General features: G+C 42.0%; 2 protein-coding genes across 5 annotated transcripts in view; one reads left to right on the plus strand and one right to left on the minus strand.

Moving 5' to 3' along the window:
- Positions 1 to 6,302, minus strand: part of PARG (poly (ADP-ribose) glycohydrolase) — a 192,857-nt gene extending 186,555 nt beyond the window's left edge. Inside the window, exons 1-2 of one of the 2 annotated variants that reach the window (XM_005883121.2) lie at positions 5,791 to 6,302; positions 617 to 683 (exon numbers count right to left, since the gene is read on the minus strand). In XM_005883121.2, the coding sequence (XP_005883183.1) occupies positions 617 to 683; positions 5,791 to 6,010 (287 nt within the window). In that variant the 5' untranslated portion in view covers positions 6,011 to 6,302. The remainder of the gene's footprint in view (positions 1 to 616; positions 684 to 5,790) is intronic. The other variant, XM_014530716.1, reaches the window with a different exon arrangement.
- Positions 6,303 to 6,320: 18 nt separating this feature from the next.
- The window catches only part of LOC102253561 (mitochondrial import inner membrane translocase subunit Tim23), a 28,813-nt gene continuing 15,666 nt past the window's right edge, over positions 6,321 to 19,467 (plus strand). The window contains exons 1-4 of one of the 3 annotated variants that reach the window (XM_005883122.2): positions 6,321 to 6,587; positions 9,099 to 9,157; positions 16,782 to 16,875; positions 17,066 to 17,150. In XM_005883122.2, the coding sequence (XP_005883184.1) occupies positions 6,482 to 6,587; positions 9,099 to 9,157; positions 16,782 to 16,875; positions 17,066 to 17,150 (344 nt within the window). In that variant the 5' untranslated portion in view covers positions 6,321 to 6,481. Of the gene's footprint in view, positions 6,588 to 7,327; positions 7,643 to 9,098; positions 9,158 to 11,340; positions 11,438 to 16,781; positions 16,876 to 17,065; positions 17,151 to 19,467 lie in introns of those variants that run through there. The other 2 variants (XM_014530720.1, XM_014530721.1) reach the window with 2 other exon arrangements.

Raw genomic sequence — 19,467 nt, forward strand, 5'->3', positions numbered from 1 at the left:
CCCCCCAATCGGCTCGCCCCACCCCAATCAGGGGCAGGGCCTGCCAGCCAATAACCCTAAGCCCCTTCCCCCAGCCAGCCCGGCCATGATCAGGCCCCCATCAGGGCAGGCCAGCCAGGCAACTTCCCGCTGTCTCCTCCTCCCAACAGGCCCAGCCCCGATCTGCCCTGATTGGGGCTGGGGTGGCCGTACCCCACCCATGCACGAATTCATGCACTGGGCCTCTAGTTTTGTTATAATGTTGATAAGATGCAATAGGAACTTAACTCCTGTTTCTATCATTTAGCCTACAGCAAAACTGGTTTCATTATATGTCATTTCACTTAAAGATGTGAAACCTATTGAAACATTAAGTGAAGATTACTGTAATCATGTGTTTCTGTATCTGTTATCACCATTACAAGTATCTTAAAGAAAATTATTTCTACTTCACCTCTGTATCTCAAGTATATAGGACAATATAAAGTATATAAGAGACTCTAAAAACTATTTATAAACTGAAAGAATGAATAAATGTGGATTTAAAAAACTGAGAAAGCAAAGAGAGAAAATAGCAAGAAGATAAAACATCCATATATCATGCCATTCATTTCTCTATATACATATGTTTCTGTACCTTTCTGATTCAGCTGTCTTGATTCCTTTAGTGTCCATCCAACTGGTAATAGTCTTTTGTTTGAAAACTGTTAAAAAAAACAACCAACAACACCCAAAACATCAATGTATATGAATACATACCTTCAAAGAGAAAATACTTATAACAGCATATACACATGTAAGGCATTATGCTAGGTTCTGTGGGTTGAAAAGATCAATCACTCCTTTCACACTCAAGCAATGGGAAATAATACAGGAACATAAATATAAATACATTTGTCATAGAGTAGAAAGCAACCAGCCTCTAAAAGAGTTGGTATGGCCTAATGAATGAGAGTATAGGCTCTAGAATCAGACCACCTGGATTCAAATCCTGGCTCTCCCACGGGATTCCTATGTGACTTTATGAAGGGTCCTTTCTCTGTGTCTCAGATTCCTTACCTGTAAACATGCAAATGAATAGTATCTCTCTTGGGATTACAAAAAAAAAGTGCCAAAAGTCACACTCAGAGCTGTAATTCCAGAATTCAAAACAAGGAAGTCCCAGTAATGCATGACACATGTAGCCTAGAAGGCAAACCTGAAGGGGCAAGAAGAAACCTCATTGGTAGAAACCAGCAAGAAAACTACTGATCTAGGTCAGTGGATCCCGAACCCATCTGAATCACTGGGAGGCTGCTAATAAGTGGGTCCCAGAGCCACATCACACGTACTGAATCAGAGCCTGTATGTGTGATGATGGAGGTATGAGGGGAGCTAGAATCTGTATTTTTTCCAAAAAGTGATTTAGATGATCAACTAGTTTGGAGAACTACTGCCAAGAACCAGACTAATCCTTGTGAGAATAGAGAGGAAAAGTTGAGAAGTGAGTCATTACAGACTTCATAATCATAGAAATCAAAGGTGACACTAAGTTTTAAGCTTAACAGACTTAAAAGATGGGACAGCATTAAATAGAAATGGGGGGTCTGGATTTAGGGAGAAAATATAATTAGGTCAATTCTGAACATACCAGATTTGAGTTGCCAATGAGATAACTAGATAGAAAAGACCGGCAGACAGTAGCAAAAGTAGCTCAGTAGAGAGAGCTGCAACATAAATAAATGCAAACCACAACTTATATAAGCATTAGAAATAAACATGTTTTCAAAAGGTAATGTACTTCATGTAGATTAAATGTATATAATATTTTAGTATAAAAAACACAAAATCTTGAACAGTCTCAACTACTGGTCTAAACTGCAATGAATCTAGGCATATTGAATCACAGACTCATTCTCATCTATGTATGGCCCTCAAATACAACATGAGCAAAACAGATGCTGTCCCAAATATATGAAAATCAACAGCTTATTTATCGCTGTAATTAAGTGCCACATAATTTGAACCTTCCACAAAATACTAACAGTCTATCTAGTAAAAATCTTTAGCTTTTTCAAAATAGTTTCTTTCAAAAAAGTAATTACATATATATTTAATATTTCATGTTAAATATCACTACTTTAGTGATTTACTTAAGTACAGCAAATCAGCCTTCAGAAAAAAATTAGTTTCAGTCAGAAAGGAATAAGAGATGAACCACTTGATTCTGGGACATTTTCTATAGTTCCACCTTCTCTATTTAATTTCATTATATCAAATACAGCAAGTATAGAAAGTCCTCAAATTACAAACCAGCAATGAGTTCCCCCAAAACAAAATCACTTTTTGAGTCAGTGTAGAATTTAAAACATCTTTTTCTATAAATGTAAGGATTATATTGTATCCAATGGCTAGGTTCCTATGATACACATGAAACAGTACCACAATGACAAGTCTGTAGAACCGAAATACTGCCTACATCATTTCATAAAAAACTATGAAGTGTTCCAGTGCAGTTGAAGGGCAGGGCTCTTCAACCACTTGCACCATCCGTGGAGTGGGAGAGAAACTAGGTAGTTATAACAGACAGAAAAAGGGAGCTCCCACAGCAACACAACTGGACAAATCAGGCCCTATCAAAATATGAAGGGCATGCTAGATTCTGACTGTATGTAGATATACAAATCTTAATCAATATAAGAAATATGCCCAGGAAAATAAATAACACAAAATTTGAAGACACTGAAAAAATACCCACTTCCTTATCCTGCCTACTTCTCCTAGGATAACTATACATAAAAATTCTAAATACCAAGTTCATAAAAAAATTCCAAAATTTGAAACAACAGTTTTTGATAGATTTAGACTTTGAACACTTTGTTAACTGGCGTCCTGTGCCAGATATACTGAAAACATTTACACACATAGAGTATAGCCCAAGTATTAATTTGGTTCATCTTCTGCGGGAAATCAGAAAATCCAACCAGTGAGGACTGCCTGCCCCCTACCACCTGCATAACTTTTCCTCCTTTATCTGTAAACTAGAGGCCCAGTGCACGAAATTCAAGCACTGGGGGGCGGGGGGGGGGTCCCCTCTGCCTGGTCTAAGCCCTCTCCCAGTGGGGGAGCCCTCGGGGGATGTCTGACTGCCATGGAGGCGGGAGAGGCTCCCACCACCTCTGCTGCGCTCGCCAGCTGTGAGCCTGGCTTCTGGCTGAGCGGTGCTCCCCCTGTGGGAGTGCACTGACCACCAGGAGGCAGCTCCTGCATTGAGCACCTGCCCCCTGGTGGTCAGTGCACATCATAGTAACCAGTAGGATAATAAAAGGCTAATATGCAAATTATCCCCATGGGCAGTTCTACCAACCAGGAGTTAGACGTGCACTGACCACCAGGGGGCGGCGTGGAACATGGCGGGCATTGGTTCCCCCCACTCCCCGCCCCCAGCCAGCAGTGGCAGCAGGCAGCCGGGGGAAGGGAGGCCCCGGCCGGCAGCCTGCAGCCTCTAGGGACCCTACCCATGCACGAATTTCGTGCACTGAGCCTCTAGTATAGGATAAAGTTAATGGGACCGCATATTAGCTTCTCAGTAACTCAGATACAATTCCTGAAGGCCACTCTCAGTTCCTTCTCCCCTATACTCTCCCCTTCACCAAGTCCTCTGAAATCTATATCCAAAATCTTAAAGCCATCCTTTCCCCTCCATCTTCAAAACAGCACCAACCGTAGAAGAACATCACAAAAATAGGTACATCACTTATTGGACAACTGCAACTGCATTTATTTCTTGCAACTGGTCTCCTGTTTATAGTCATAACCTTCTGTGCTTTATAAACTACAAATGACCAACATTTTTAATGAAATAATTCAGATAACATAAGAATGCATCATACATAGTAAGGATAAGTATTATTTCATGAAAAACTTGTTTGTTATAAATATGGCATATTTACCAGGTTACATGTATTTCTTACTCTGTGTGCTAGGAGAAACTTAAACTGTGGGTTACAGTTAGAAAATTCCAAAGACCACAGCCTAAGCAACCATTTCTAGAATATTAATCAACTGATATCCCCCTTCTTAAAAGCCTTCTAGGGGCTTCCCATTAACCAGAGAACAAAGTCCAAATGCGCTGAAATGGCACTCGTTTGTCCGTGATAAGCTCTTGCTCCCCTTTCCCAGGTCACCTGACACTAATGTTATTCTGCGCTCCAGTCCTACCACCTTCCGCACATGCTGTTCTCGCTGCCTGTATAATTTGTTCTTTGATTTATGCAGCAAATCCTGCTTATCCTTTAGTACTTAGTTTAGGTCTGCTCCCCACTGCCTCTAAATCAGTGGTTCTCAACCTTCCTAATGCCGCGACCCTTTAATACAGTTCCTCATGTTGTGGTGACCCCCAATTTCATTGTTACAAATTGAACATAATAAAAGCATAGTGATTAATCACAAAAACAATATGTAATTATATGTGTTTTCCGATGGTCTTAGGCGACCCCTGTGAAAGGGTCGTTCGACCCCCTAAGGGGTCTCGACCCGCAGGTTGAGAAACGCTGCTCTAAATCCTGATTGAAGTGTACACCACTCACCAGAGGACTGCCTGACCTCCTTTTTGAAATGCTATCTTCCCTACATGACACAACAAAAGCCCGGCTCTCCCCCTACTTCTCTGGCTGCTTCTCTTCAGTCTACTCTAAATGGTAGTTTCCGAAAGTTTCTGTCCTAGGTCACATCTATTTCCTCTGCATGCTTTCTATGATCTAACTTCCATAGCATCAATTATCATGTTTATGCCAAAAACTTCCAAACCTTCATTTATAGCACAGATATACTCCTTCTGAGTACAAACCCACACACTGCATTCTCTCCTAAATGGAACCACTTCTTCCCTTCCCTGTTGCCCACAGCTAAGTACAAAACCATCTTATCTCCCACCTAGATTAACCTTTAATGAGTCTTGGGCCTACACTTCTGCTTTCTTTCAATCCATTCATTTTCCACACACCAGGCACAGGGACCTTTATCCCAAGCCCCAAAAAGATTATACATGATCAAGCCACTCCCTTACCAAAAATCCTTTATTAGCCTCTCTTTGCCTTGTAAAGTGCAAAACCCTGCAAGTCCTAATATGATCTGGTCTTGGCCTAGCTCTCGGTCTCATCTCTCACTACTCTCTCCCCCTTGACAGTATGCATCCGCTGCCTGAGGGGAGTGCCTCCTTACTTCCTCTTCACCTCATTCTTCAGGCCTCAGAGTAAGCATCTCATCTTCTGGGAGACTGTCCTTGATCCCAGACTGGACTAGGGATTCCTGCCATCTATCAAAACACCCATTACCCTTTATTATGTAACTGTCTCTCTCTCCTGACAAGTTTTAGGGCCTGAAGACAGAGGCCAAATGACTCTGGTTCAACCCCGCAGGCCAGAGTCGAGCACAGCACCGGCTAAAACGAACAGCTCTGCACCCCTGGAGCCAGAATCTGAATTGAGGGAAGTTGCGTTGTAGTTTCTTTCAATCTAGAGGTTGAAGGTTCACATACACAATTACACCTCCTTAAAGCCTAAGACAATTTCTCACGTCAAACCCGAGTAAAGCAAACGGGTGGAGTCTCCTGTCATTTTCCGCCCTGTGACGGCTCATCAGGGCTTCTCACACCACGACAGGAAAAATGTGGCCCCATTTCCCCACCGGTGGCCTTCGTGGCTCAGTAAGGGGACCTCGGAGCGGTGCACACTAGACCAGAAGGGGTGACTGGAGTCCCTGGGTCCTCACGGAGACCAAGAGGAGGTTGGGGCCGAGGCGAAGAGCAAAGATCTTTATTTCCCCACGTACCAAGCGAGGTGGTGCTGCCTCGGTGCGGTCCCGCCCACCCCGGGACGCCGCCTGGCGAGGAGGGTGGGACCCTGCACTGCACAGCAGCGTCCTTGGGATCGAGGACGCGCCTCTGCCCGCCAGGGAAGCTCCGGGCGTCGGAGGCGGCCGGCGGAGAAGTTTCAGAGGCGCCCCAGCGGGGTCGCTTGATGCGGGGCTCACAGGCGGGGCCCGAACTCATGCTGGGACCCGCACCGCACAGTCCCCGGCCGGCCCGGGCGGACAGCCTCGTTCACTAACCCTGCGGGACGGACTGCGCCTCCTTCTCGGCGCCGCCGGGCACCATCCCCTCTCTGCGCTGCCTGCTTCTGCAGCTGCTGCTCCGCCGGCTGCCCAAGCCAGGCCCTCCCCAGCCGCCTGCCTTCCCTCTTCCTCGGGGAACCCGCCTGCCTCAGGATGCGCCGCCCCGACTCGGGCTCCGTTCACTTTCCCACCACCGGAAAACTGCCGTCAGGCGCGGCCGGCTTCCGGGTCGTACCACGTCGCAAAGCGGAAGTATGAGGCTTAGCGGACAGCGGCGCCCGGAAGGTCAGCGTGTGAAGGAGTCGGTGGTAACGCGCGTCGCCCCGCTGTTACTGAAGAGCGACGGCCGAACGGGCGACCCCGGCCTGAGGCGGTGGTGAGGGGCTGACGGGAAGTTTGCGGCGAGGCCATGGAGGGCGGCGGGGGAAGCGGCAACAAGACCACCGGGGGGTTGGCCGGCTTTTTCGGAGCCGGCGGAGCTGGTTACTCGCACGCGGATTTGGCCGGAGTCCCGCGTAAGTACCGCGCGCGGCTCGCGATCGTTTCTGCGACTCGGCCCGGCGTGCGGCTGCCCTGCCCTCTCTCACTTGTTGGTGCTCACAGTCCGCAGTGGCCGTGGTGCGGTTGGTGTGTCTCTGCCGCCCCGTCAAGACCGAGCAAATGTTGGGGGCCATGGGTCCCCGACAAGCTCTCTGGAGTTGACGAGGGCTCAGAGATGTTGCACGTTTCCTTCCTTCCGTATCCGAGCCTCGTGCCTTCTCTCTCCTCCCACACGTTTATCTCCTCGTGTGGTGGGCTGTGTGTTTGGCCCTACGTGAAGAGGAGGGCCCCGCTCTGCACGTAAATGTATTCCAAACAGGATCCCGTAGAAAACCTTTTAGCGCAAAGCCGCCTCTTCTACCCCACAAAGTCGCCGTCAGGTCGGAACCCTCAATAGTACAGGGAGGCGACCGAGAGAGGAGCCGGGACCCCGGGAGGGGCTGGAGGTGAGCTGACCTTGCAGGTCCCCTGCGGGAAGAAAGACTTTCAGGCCTTGACATAGCTTCTGCATGTCAAGTAGGCGGATGCATACTGTCAAGGGCGTGTGCGAGGTGGAGGTGCAGGAGCGTGAACACCGTGCCTTTGCCCCTCCTCGTTCCCAGGAATATGGACTCCAGACCCTCCAGACGGCGTGGGATGAGGAGAACTCGGACTTAAAGATAGTAGGGACTTGGTGGAGGATAATGGCGTGATAAAACTGTTTTCTTTTTGATAATTCTTGTATTTCTCTAGGTCCTTTAATGCTCAAGAACAACAACAAAAACCTTTTCCAGTTCCTAGTGTCACCTGTGTCAAAACTGCATCTAGAACACGGTTTATGTGTAAATCGTAGGAGTCTGAGGGTTGGAGCACAGGCGAAGCGTTGTCATGTTAACTGGACTAAGGTTGAAGGCTGAGGGAGGGATTGAAGGGTGAACACCATTCATTGAGCACCTACAATGAGCCAGTGACTTTAATGGACTTAAGCAGTTAATTTCTTTTTTTTTTCTTTGTAAGGCCGCTGCTTTCATGGAGTTTACATCCTACTGAAGTGAGCAAAGTAACAAATAAAAACACTTCAGTTAGAGTTAAGTGTGCGTAAAGGCAGCAAAGCCAGATCATGAGATGGTGCTGGAAGCAGGAAGCCATTTGAGAATGGGTCAGGGAAAGCAACTCAGGGGTGTTGATATCTGGGCTGTGGCCTGAATACAAATGCCTGGGAGGAGGCAGACATACCACTGAAAATGTCTAGTACCTGTGTCCTGAGAAGAAAACAAACTCGGCATGTTGGAGGAACAAGTGTTAGATGTGTCTACAAAATTGCAAGAGAGTTGGAGCGGTAGGAGATGCTGAGCAGAGGGGCAAGGAATGGCAGCTAATGTAGTGTTTGTAAGCCATGGTGAGGAGTTTGCATTTGTAAGTGTAAATGGCTGCCATTCAGGCTGATTTCCGTTTCTGTAGAAGGTGAATTGAAGGGCCCTAGCCTGTTTGGCCCAGTGGATAGGGTTTGGCTCAGTGGAGAGAGCGTCGGCCTGTGAATCAAAGGTCCGGGGTTCGAGTCGGTCATGGGCGCTACCTCGGTTGGGTTGCAGGCTCCTCCCAGGCCTGGGCCCTCAGGGCGCGGGCAGGAGGCAACCAAATCAATGTGTTTCTCTCTCTTTCCCACTCTCTCTAAAAATCAATGGAAAAATATCCTTAGATGAGGATTTTGTTTTTTAAGTGAATTGAAGGGACTACTGTAGTGTAGTGAGATTTAATGGTTGGACTAGGATGGTGTCAATAAAGACAGTGGTAACTGACACAATACAAGATAGCTATTGAATCGGAACTACTAGAACTTTCAGTTGATGAAAAGACCAGAGTCATAGGAAATGCATAGATTTGTGAACAATCAACTAAGATACAGAAGGATCCAAAGATTAAATTTAAAATGTGAGAAAGTTTATTTTCCCTGATAGATTTTTCTAACTTCAGTTAGTGGGATTCCAGTCTGGCCCTCTTGCGTTTCCATTTTCTCTCGTCCTAACCCCCATCCCTGTGGTAATGGCCAGAAAATTCTCTACCCTGCCACAGTAAATCAACTCTGTCAGCAACTGTCAACATGGAACTGCCGTGAAATATTTATTCACAGCACACAGCCCAAACACTGTTTCTCCCATGGAATTATTTGGTTTCTTGTCAGTTTCATTTTGCAATTTGTACAGTTGGCAAGCACTCTTGTAGCAAAGTAGAAAGAAATTAGCTTTATAATTGACCTGGGCTGTGCTTCCTTATATGTGTGGGTGCCTGAGCCACCACTGTAATACCCGGTTTGGGATTGAAGGCAGGAGGAGGAGGTAGCCCCAAAACTGCCAGACAAGAAGGATAAGCATAGAAAAGTGAGAGGAAATATCACATTCAGTGAGTCTGTGAGTCAGAATTGCAAAACATGAAACAAGAGCACAATTAATGCTAAATTAAATAACTTTAAACTTTTTGTTGCAATATGATGCTTTGTTTTCTTCTAGTGACTGGTATGAATCCTCTCTCTCCTTATTTAAATGTGGATCCACGGTATCTCGTGCAGGTAAGATTAAGACTAGTCCTTTTATGGTTTACTAGTTAGGTGCTTACCATTAAAAAAAATTTTAAATGTTAGGTATTTATGCTGACCTGATCTATAATATGTATTTTTGGAGGCACCAGTTCTCTGGTATCTATTCACCCTTTTTTCTCATAAACCCTAGGGATTTGGCTTGCAACTCTCCCTGACATTAGTTGATTAAATCTCTTTAAAAGGTTTTGGGGTTTGGTTTTTCCCCCCATATTTTTAAAATTGTGGTAAAATAACACTAGCAAAATTTGCTATATAACTGTTTTTAAGTGTTATGTTCACTGTCACTAAATACATTTGTACAACCATCACCACCTACTATATCCATAACTCTTTCATCTTGTAAAAAATGAAACTCTGTAGTCCCCCCTTTCCCGCAGTTTCACTTTCTGTGGTTTCAGTTACCCATGATTAACTTGGAAAATATTAAATTTAAAAATTCCAGAAACAAACAGTTCATAAATTTTAAATCACAGGCCATGCTGAATAATGTGATGAAATCTCCCACTTCATACAGCACAGGACATAAATCATCCCTTTGTTCAGCAGATTGACACTATATATGCTACCCTCCTCTTAGTCACTTAGTAGCCTTTTCTGTTATCAGAGAGAGAAAGACCCACAACATTCACATAACTTAATACAGTGTATTGTTAAAATTGTTCTGTTGTATTAGTAGTTGTTAATCTCTTACTGTGCCTATTTTATAAATTAAACTGTCATAAGTACAGGAAAAAAACATAGCAGGTATAGAGTTCAGTACTATTCCCAGTTTCAGGCATCCACTGGGGGTCTTGGAACAGATCACCCATGGATAAGGGAGGACTAGTGTACCCATTACAAAATAACTCCTCATTCTACTCTCCCCCCAACCCCTGACAATCACCCTTCTGTCTCTGATTCTGTATACTCTAAGTACCTCAAATAAATGGAATCATATAGTATTTGTCTTTTTGTGACTGGCTTATTTTATTTAGCATCTCATTCCATTGAATAATATTACATTTTGGTTATCCATTCATCTGTCCGTGACACTTGTATTGCTTCCATGTTTTAGCTATTGCAAATAATGCTGCTATGAACATGGTGTATAAATATAAATACCTCTTTCAGACCCTTCTTTTAATTTTTTTCATTATATAGCCAGAAGTGGAATTGCAGCATCATGTGGTAATCCGTTATTTTCTGAAAAATTGCCATATTGTGTTCCACAGCAGCTGTGCTATTTTACATTCCCACCAACAGTGTTCAAGGGCTCCGATTTCTCTATATCCTAACCAACACTTGTTATTTTCTGGGTTTGTTTTTTTATCATAGCTATCCTAATGAGTATGAGGTAGTAACTCATTGTAGTTTTGATTTGCATTTATAGCTCCTGTGGAGAAATGTCTGTTCAGGTCCTTTGTCCACATTTAAATTGGGTCTTTTTTTGTTGAGTTTTCTATATATTCTGAATATTATGTCCCCTTATCAAATGCATGATATAAAAATATTTTGTTCCATCCTAGCTGGTTTGGCTTCGTTGATAGAGCATTGGCCTGCGGACTGAAGGGTCCCGCTTTCGATTCTAATCAAGGCACATGCCTGGGTTGCAGCTTGATCCCCAGAAGGCAGCCGATCAATGATTCTCTTTCATCATTGATGTTTCTATCTCTCTCTCCCTTTCCCTTCCTCTCTGAAATCAATAAAAATACATTTTTAAAAAATTAAAAATGGCCCTAGCCAGTTTGGCTCAGTGGATAGAGTGTCGGCCTATAGATCGAAGGGTCCCAGGTTCAATTCCAGTGAAGGGCACGCACCTCAGTTGCAGGTTCCTGCCTGGGCCCTGATCAGGATGCATGCAGGAGGCAACCAATTGATTTGTTTCTCTCACATCGATACTCCTCTCTGTCTTTCCCTCTCTCTAAAAATTAATGGAAAAATATCCTCAGGTGAGGTTTAAAAAAAACAACACAAATGGAGCTGCCTTATGACCCAGCAGTTCCACATCTGGGAATTTATCTGAAGAAACCCAAAACACTAATTTGAAAGAATATATGCATCCCTATGTTCATTGCAGCGTTATTTACAATAGCCAAGATTTGGAAGCAGCCCAAGTATCCATCAGTAGATGAGTGGATAAAACCACTATGGTACATTTGCACAGTGGAATACTACTCACCCGTAAAAAGGAAGAAAATTTTGCCCTTGGCAACAGCATGGATGGACCTGGAGAATATCATGCTAAGTGAGAAGCCATTCAGAAAAAGACAGGTACCATATGATTTTACTCATGTGGAATTTAATGAACAAACTGATCTAACAAGCAAAATAGAGACAGACTTAAAGATAGCAAGCAGATAGCTCTGGTGGTTAGGGGATTGAGCAAAAAGAGAACTTGTGGACATGGAAAACTGTGGTGATTGCGGTGGGAGGGAGAAGGGATGTAAGGGTATAGCAAGGACAAATGGTGATGGAAAAAATAAAAGAAAAATAAATAGCATTCCAGTAAAAATATTGGCATGATTTGTTATCCTATGTAATAAAAGCGTAGTATGCAAATTGTCCCCTCAACCGGGAGTTCAACCATAGGCAGAGCCAGCTGAGGGAAGGAAAGGAGTACCCAGCTGGCAGCCCCTAGGGACCCTACCAGTGCACGAATTTTGTGCACTGGGCCTTAGTAAAGTTATAAGAAATAATTAATAGTAAGTTAAACACAAATGAGGAAGTATAACCTGGGAATCTTTAAATGAAATCTTAAATCCTTACATATATAAAAAAGTACTTAATTACTTGAGTTTATTTTATTAGATCAGATTATTAATATTATTCATAAGTCTATGCATGAACACTTGAAATTAGGGTTATACATTTTAAGGTTTACACATTGGCCTCAGTATTCTATTGTTTTGGGTTTTGTTTTGTTCTTTTCTTTTAATCCTCACCAGAGGACATGCTTAGAAAGAGAGAAGCATTGATTGCTGCCTCCCGTATACTGCCCCCCACTGGGGGTCAAGCCCACAAACCAGATATGTGCCATGACCGGGAATCAAACCAGCAACCTTTTGGTGCTCGGGATGATGCTCAACCAATTGAGCCACTCAAACTGAGCTGTTTTGGGTTTTTTGGTTGGTTGGTTTTTTATTAGGATATTGGATTAAACTGATCAAGAAACTTCAAAGAGTTTTGTTAGATATCTCAGGAATGCAAGGTTGATTTAACATTTGAAAATCGTTGTACTGTGCCATATCAGCAAAGAAAAGAAACCACGATTAGCTCAATAGATGCAGAAAAGGCATTTGACCAAATTCAACATTCCTTCGTGTTTTAAAAAACACACACACACAAAAACAATAAAACTAGGAATAAAGGGGAATGTCTTCAATCTTTTTTTTTTTAAAAAAACAGTGAAGTGTGTAGTATATATTTCACCCCAATTTTCTACAAATATATGTATTCATTGATTCAGAGAGGAAGAGGGAGGGACAGAGAAGCACCAGTGATGAGAATCATTTATGGGCTGTCTCCTGCATGCCCCCTACTTGAGATGGAGACTGCAACCCAGGCCTGTGTCCTGACCTGGAATTGCACCATGACCTCCTGATTCATAGTCAACGCTCAACCACTGAGCCTCGCTCATCAGGGTCAACCCAATTTTTAAAAGTGTTACTTTTAAAGCGAAGGCTGCACAGGTGCCGTTTGAATGAGCACAGGTTGTGACTTAGAGGAGTTTTAGGCGGTTAAATGTCTTTAATCTGATACGGTTTTTTTAATCAAAATTTCCAAAGCTATGGGACTGGGTGAAGGTGGACAAAGGGATGGGAGTGGGGATGGGGACATCTGTAATAGTGTCAACAATAAAAATGGAGTTTAAAAAAAATCCAAAGAGAGAGAACTCATGCGGGGAAAAAAGCCAAAGCTAACATGGTGAAAATCTCAATATGTTCCCACTAATAAGGAACAAGACAAGGATATCCACTCTCTTCGCTTGTCTTCAGCATTGTCTTACCAGGGCAATTAGGCAACAGAATGAATGGCATCCAGATTGATAAAGGAAGAAGTAAAACTATCTATTTGAAGGTATGATCTTGTGTATGGAAAATCCTAAGGGTCCGGCCGGCATCGCTCAGTGTTTGAGTGTCAACCTATTCACCAGGAAATCATGGTTGGATTCCCAGTAGGGGGCTTGCAAGAGCAGCTTATCAGTGATTCTCTCATAATTGATGTTTATCTCTCTTCTCGCTGAAATCAATAAAAATATATTTTAAAAAGAAAGAAAATCCTAAGGACACCACAAAAAACTTAGTTTTAATTTAGAATTTCAGCAATGTAGAATGACACAAGATCAGTATACCTAATTAATTATATTTCTATATAATAGCAATGGACACCACAAAAATGCAAGTGCAAAAACAATTCCATTTACAATGATATCAAAAGATAAAATATGTAGGACTAAATTCAATAAAAATGCAAAATTTGTACTTTGAAAACTATAAAACATTATTGAAAAAACTTAAGACAAATAAATTGAAGGTATTCCAGTTTCTTAGAAGGTTCAATATTGTTAGAATAACAGTAATTTCCAAATCAACCTGCAGATTCAACAGCCTCTATATCAAAATCTCAGCAGGCTTTTTTGCAGAAATTGGCTGATTTTAAAATACAGATGAGAATACAAAGGATACAAAATAGCCAACAATCTTGAAAAGAAGAGCAAATTGGAGCATTCACACATCCCAATTTCAAAACTGATTCCCAAGCTACAGTAATTAAGACATTGTGGTGCTGGCACAAGGATAGCTCTATATATAGATCAACAAAATAAAATTGAAAGGCCAGAAATAAACTCTTCACATTTATAGTCAGTAGGTTTTCAACAAGGGTATGAAGACAATTAAGTAGGGAAAAATTGGTAATCATATTTTTATAGAAACCAAGAGCTTTAATTTCATGGATTCCTCCCCCAACCCAAATTAATGTAATTTGACCAGGGTCTACTCCCTCAAAATCTTTGAAAAGCTTTGTTATATGGAACAGTACTTCTTTTTTTTTAATCCTCACCTGAGGACATGTTTGTTTGTCTTGAAAAGCTTTGTTATATGGAACAGTACTTTTTTTTTTTTTTAATCCTCACCTGAGGACATGTTTGTTTGTTTGTTTGTTTTAGAAAGAGAAGAGAGAAACGCTGATGTGAGAGAGAAACATCAACAGTTGCCTCCTGCATGCGCCCCAAATAAGGATCAAACCAAAGACCTTTCAGTGTACAGGATGACATTCCAACCAACTGAGCCACACGGGCTAGGGTGAAACAGTACATTTTTATTAACTTTAAAAGCCCCAGTGACAAGTAACCATCACATTATTTTCAAGTCACTGTATATGAATGAAGTATATTTGCTTTCCATCCTCGTCGTCTTTTTAGTATAGTTGACCCTAACGAAGAGTAAGTTGGTAATGACATGCATTTGTACTTACTAATGTTCATCACGGCCATTTTTTAAATTACCTATTTGTAATTAATGACTCATTTTTTGATTGAAAGATAATTACTTAAAAACCTCAAACCAGAAGCATAATTTAAAATTAAGTCATTAATTTGAAATTCAGGAAGCACCCAAAATTTACAAAACTGTCTAATAATCTAATAATAAAAGCATAATATGCTAATTAGACCTGATAGCCGACCATCCTTCCAGACAAAGCCGAGGGGGCTTCCAGGGCCAAGGGCAGGCCGCAGCAGCGGTGGCGGGGTGATGGGGGCAGCACCTTCCCCTGATTGGCCCGGTCGCCTCCCGCAAATGGAGGCCAGACTGTGGCTTAGGCCCGCTCCCCGTGGGACCTTTGTTTAGTAAGTGCATTCCTGATTAGGAAAATCATAGCTCTGCACTGGCTTTAAGCCGTCAATAGGACATCCCCTGATGGCTCCTGGACTGTGAGAGGGGGCAGGCCAGGCTGAGGGGACCCCCACACACACACACCAGTGCATGAATTTTCGTGCACTGGGCCTCTAGTGTATGAATATTATTCATGGTATGGCATCTATTCAGTGTGTGCTTATTGCCCAACCAACCATTTTTGTGTGATAAGAGTAGATGTGTTTGCTTATTTGTGCAATTTTTGCTGAGAATATATGCATAAGGCAAACATCAAAATCCAGTGCAGAGCTATGATTTTCCTAATCGGGAATGCACTTACTAAACAAAGGTCAGCATTTCACAAAGGGACCTGTTAGAGAGTTGCTAAATGTGTATGTACTGTCCTTCAGGGGCTTTTTCTAATCATTTTTGTGTGGAGAGCTTGGAAAAATGTATTGAACATGTCCTTCATAAGAATGTATTTTATTGCACAATTAATCATATAGTGTTCTTAGAGTAGCATTTCTTATCCTAGGGTTCGGTTCATACCAAATTTTGTGTATGCATTTATTGGAAAGAGGGTCTATAGCTTTCTTTGTAAGATTATCAAAGGAATAATTATTAAGGTAATTTTGCCCTTGCATAACTGATCCAAACTGTTGTGCTTTTATAGTTTCTGCTCATTTTTTTTAATTATCATTTTCTCTTACACATCATAAAATGGTGTTTGATATGGAATGAAAGTTATTTTCTCCTTTCAGACTGTTATTCTGTAAATGGTTACTTCTCATAGCTTTCACTTTACCTTTTTCTAGGGCTGTTCTTCCTAAACACTGTTGCTTCAAATTTATTATTACACCAGAGGCCTGGTGCACAAATTCGTGCATGGGGGCAGGGGACCATGGGAGGTTGGCCGCTGGCCCCAAGGAGGGAGCCGGCCCTCAGCCCCCTTGGGAAAGGGGCCATGTCCACCACAACCCACCCCTGGTTCCCCATCCCAGCCCAGAGCCCAAAGGCCCCGGTGGGTAGGGAGAGGAGGCGACAGTCGCCCGGCTGGGCGCAGAAAGAACGGATGCCGACACCGCCATCGACACCCCACCTCTCCCCCCTCCTCCTTCCCTCGCTGCCGCACCACCACTGCAGCAGGCAGGCAGCTCCCAGGGAAGGGAGAGGAAGGGAGCGAGACAAATCCTTGTGTCAAGGGCTGACTTTCATTAGATTGCAGTGAGGGAGCTGCTCTGCTGTGTATGAAACACCAACCCAGAAGCAGGTCTCTCTGAATGGTTTAGCAACAGGGACTGATGGGGGCCGGCCGGCTGGGGGGAGGGGCCCCAAGCCGTTGGCTGTAGGAGTGCACTGACCACTAGGGGGCAGCTCCTGCATTAAGCGTCTGCCCCCTGGTGGTCAGTGCGCGTCATAGCGACTGGTCGGTAATTCGGTCATAAAGGTCGCTTAGGCTTTTATATGTAGAGATAAGGCAAATTACATACAATCTGTAAAATTTACATTGAGAAGCACAGTTCTGAACAAGGATCCTTCCTAAGAATGCAGGTGCATAACTATGTATGTTGTATATTTCATTTCACTTTGATTTAGATGCTGTTGTTGCAGAAAGTTTTATTTTTGTTTAAGTATAGTTAAGTTTTAGTTAATTTAAGATGATACTTTCTGTGAAAAACTACTTTAACAAATTAAAAAACACTCTGCAAGTACTCTGTCTTGAGAGGAGCTCAGCTTGGTTTTCATTATTACTCCTTTAGGATACAGATGAGTTTATTTTACCAACCGGAGCTAATAAAACCCGGGGCAGATTTGAACTGGCCTTTTTCACCATTGGAGGATGTTGTATGACAGGTGGGTGTAATAAATTTTTTAAGTGTTCTTAATCTAAGTAGTCAAAGATGCTTAAAATCAAAAGCAATTAGAATATTTTACGTTTTTCATCTTTTTCTGTTATATACAAAATGAAAAAGAATCAAAAGTGCAGTTGTTTTTAAATATAAAAATGTATTATTTGGATGAATTGTTAACTATGATTTACTAGGGGCTGCATTTGGGGCAATGAACGGTCTACGGCTAGGATTGAAAGAAACCCAGAACATGGCCTGGTCCAAACCAAGAAACGTACAGTAAGTCTCATGTAATCATCTGATGTGGTAATGTTGACTATTAACCACTACTCTGTCGGCTTGATGAGCACTATCTTGTGATTACAAATGTTGAGAGTATTGATAAACTTTTTGGTCAATCTTTTTTCTTAGTCAAAATAAAAGGAACTAAGAAATCGAGTTAGTGACTCTTAAGCTTTTTTTTTTTTTTTTAAATATATATTCTATTGATTTTTTACAGAGAGAAAGGGAGAGGAATAGAGAGTTAGAGAGAGGAGCTCAGCTTGGTTTTCATTATTACTCCTTTAGGATACAGATGAGTTTATTTTACCAACCGGAGCTAATAAAACCCGGGGCAGATTTGAACTGGCCTTTTTCACCATTGGAGGATGTTGTATGACAGGTGGGTGTAATAAATTTTTTAAGTGTTCTTAATCTAAGTAGTCAAAGATGCTTAAAATCAAAAGCAATTAGAATATTTAACGTTTTTCATCTTTTTCTGTTATATAAAAAATGAAAAAGAATCAAAAGTGCAGTTGTTTTTAAATATAAAAATGTATTATTTGGATGAATTGTTAACTATGATTTACTAGGGGCTGCATTTGGGGCAATGAACGGTCTACGGCTAGGATTGAAAGAAACCCAGAACATGGCCTGGTCCAAACCAAGAAACGTACAGTAAGTCTCATGTAATCATCTGATGTGGTAATGTATGTTGACTACCACTACTCTGTCGGCTTGATGAGCACTATCTTGTGATTACAAATGTTGAGAGTATTGATAAACTTTTTGGTCAATCTTTTTTCTTAGTCAAAATAAAAGGAACTAAGAAATCGAGTTAGTGACTCTTAAGCTTTTTTTTTTTTTTTTTAATATATTCTATTGATTTTTTACAGAGAGAAAGGGAGAGGAATAGAGAGTTAGAAACATCAATCAGCTGCCTCCTGCACACCCCCTATTGGGGATGTGCCCGCAACCAAAGTACATGCCCTTGGCCGGAATCGAACCTGGGACCCTTGAGTCCGCAGGCTGACGCTCTATCCACTGAGCCAAACCGGTTAGGGCGACTCTTAAGCTTTTAAAAGGAATGATTTTTGAGCCAGTGTCCCTCAGTCAGCTAGTGCTACCCCTGCCTAACTTCTCAGCTACACCTGTTTCATTCTGCAGGCCTACAAAACCTGCTTTTCAAATTTTTGAATGATTAGTATATTATTTGGATTGTTCAGGGGCATCCAGAACCATAGGGTGGTGAAGAAATAAAAAGGACATAAGAGTGATTGCTAGATTCGCTATTACTTGACTTGAATTTAACTTCACTTTCCACTTCTGAAGTGGAACGCTACAGAAAATTTAAATCAAATTCCTAGAACTTAGAGGTAGTTCCAGAAGGAATAAGACAGTTTTCTAAGAAAATTATTTTGCAGAAAAGGGAAAGTACAATTAAGAAGATCAGAAAGTGTATATAATATATATCTTCACCCAGCTTAAGAAATAAACATGACCAGTCCCTGTTGACATTCCCTTAATATATTGTTTAATTTTGTATGTTTTTATACTTTATATGAGTGAAATCACAGTATACATATATTCTTTTTTTTAATGAGAGTCTTGTTGGTCTTATTTTTTTATTGTTACTAATTTTTTTAGAGAGAGGAAGGGAAAGGAATAGAGAGAGAGAAACATGTATGAGAGAGGAACATCATCAATCGGCTCCCTCCTGCAAAGCCCCTACCGGGGAGTGATGCCACAACCTGGGCATGTGCCTTGATAGGGAATTGAACCAGCAACTGTTGGTTCCTGGGTCTACACTCAACCGCTGAGCACACCAGCTGGGCTACATATATTCTTCAATGGCTCACATAGAACACTTGAAACTCCATCTGCATTATTTGTTGTTTAACCAGCAGGTGGCAGCAGGTGTCTGCTAGAATTAGACCTTGGGGAATTTGAAGGTAAATTCCTGTTACTCTGTTGACGGTTGCCCTTGCTTTACTAGCCCAGATTCTTGACTATTCATATATATATACATACACACACACACACACACACATGTGTATGTATATGTATGTGTGTGTGTGTATATATATCCTTAATATTTGTTCCTTACTCCGATAATTTTTTTTTTTACTTTTTGTGTTGTGGAAAATTTGGAATGTATATAAAAGTAGGCAAAATAGTACAGTGAACACCTGTGAACCATAACTTATGCTCAATAGCCATCAACCAAGACCAATTATGTCCCATCTCCTTCTTCCCTTCCATATTATTATGAAACTAATTCCCAGTGTTCTGTCATTAAATATTAATTTGGAAGATCTAGAAAAAATAACCTTTGTTT

This window comes from Myotis brandtii, unplaced genomic scaffold (genome assembly GCF_000412655.1).
Source record: "Myotis brandtii unplaced genomic scaffold, ASM41265v1 scaffold766, whole genome shotgun sequence".
Taxonomy (NCBI): domain Eukaryota; kingdom Metazoa; phylum Chordata; class Mammalia; order Chiroptera; family Vespertilionidae; genus Myotis; species Myotis brandtii.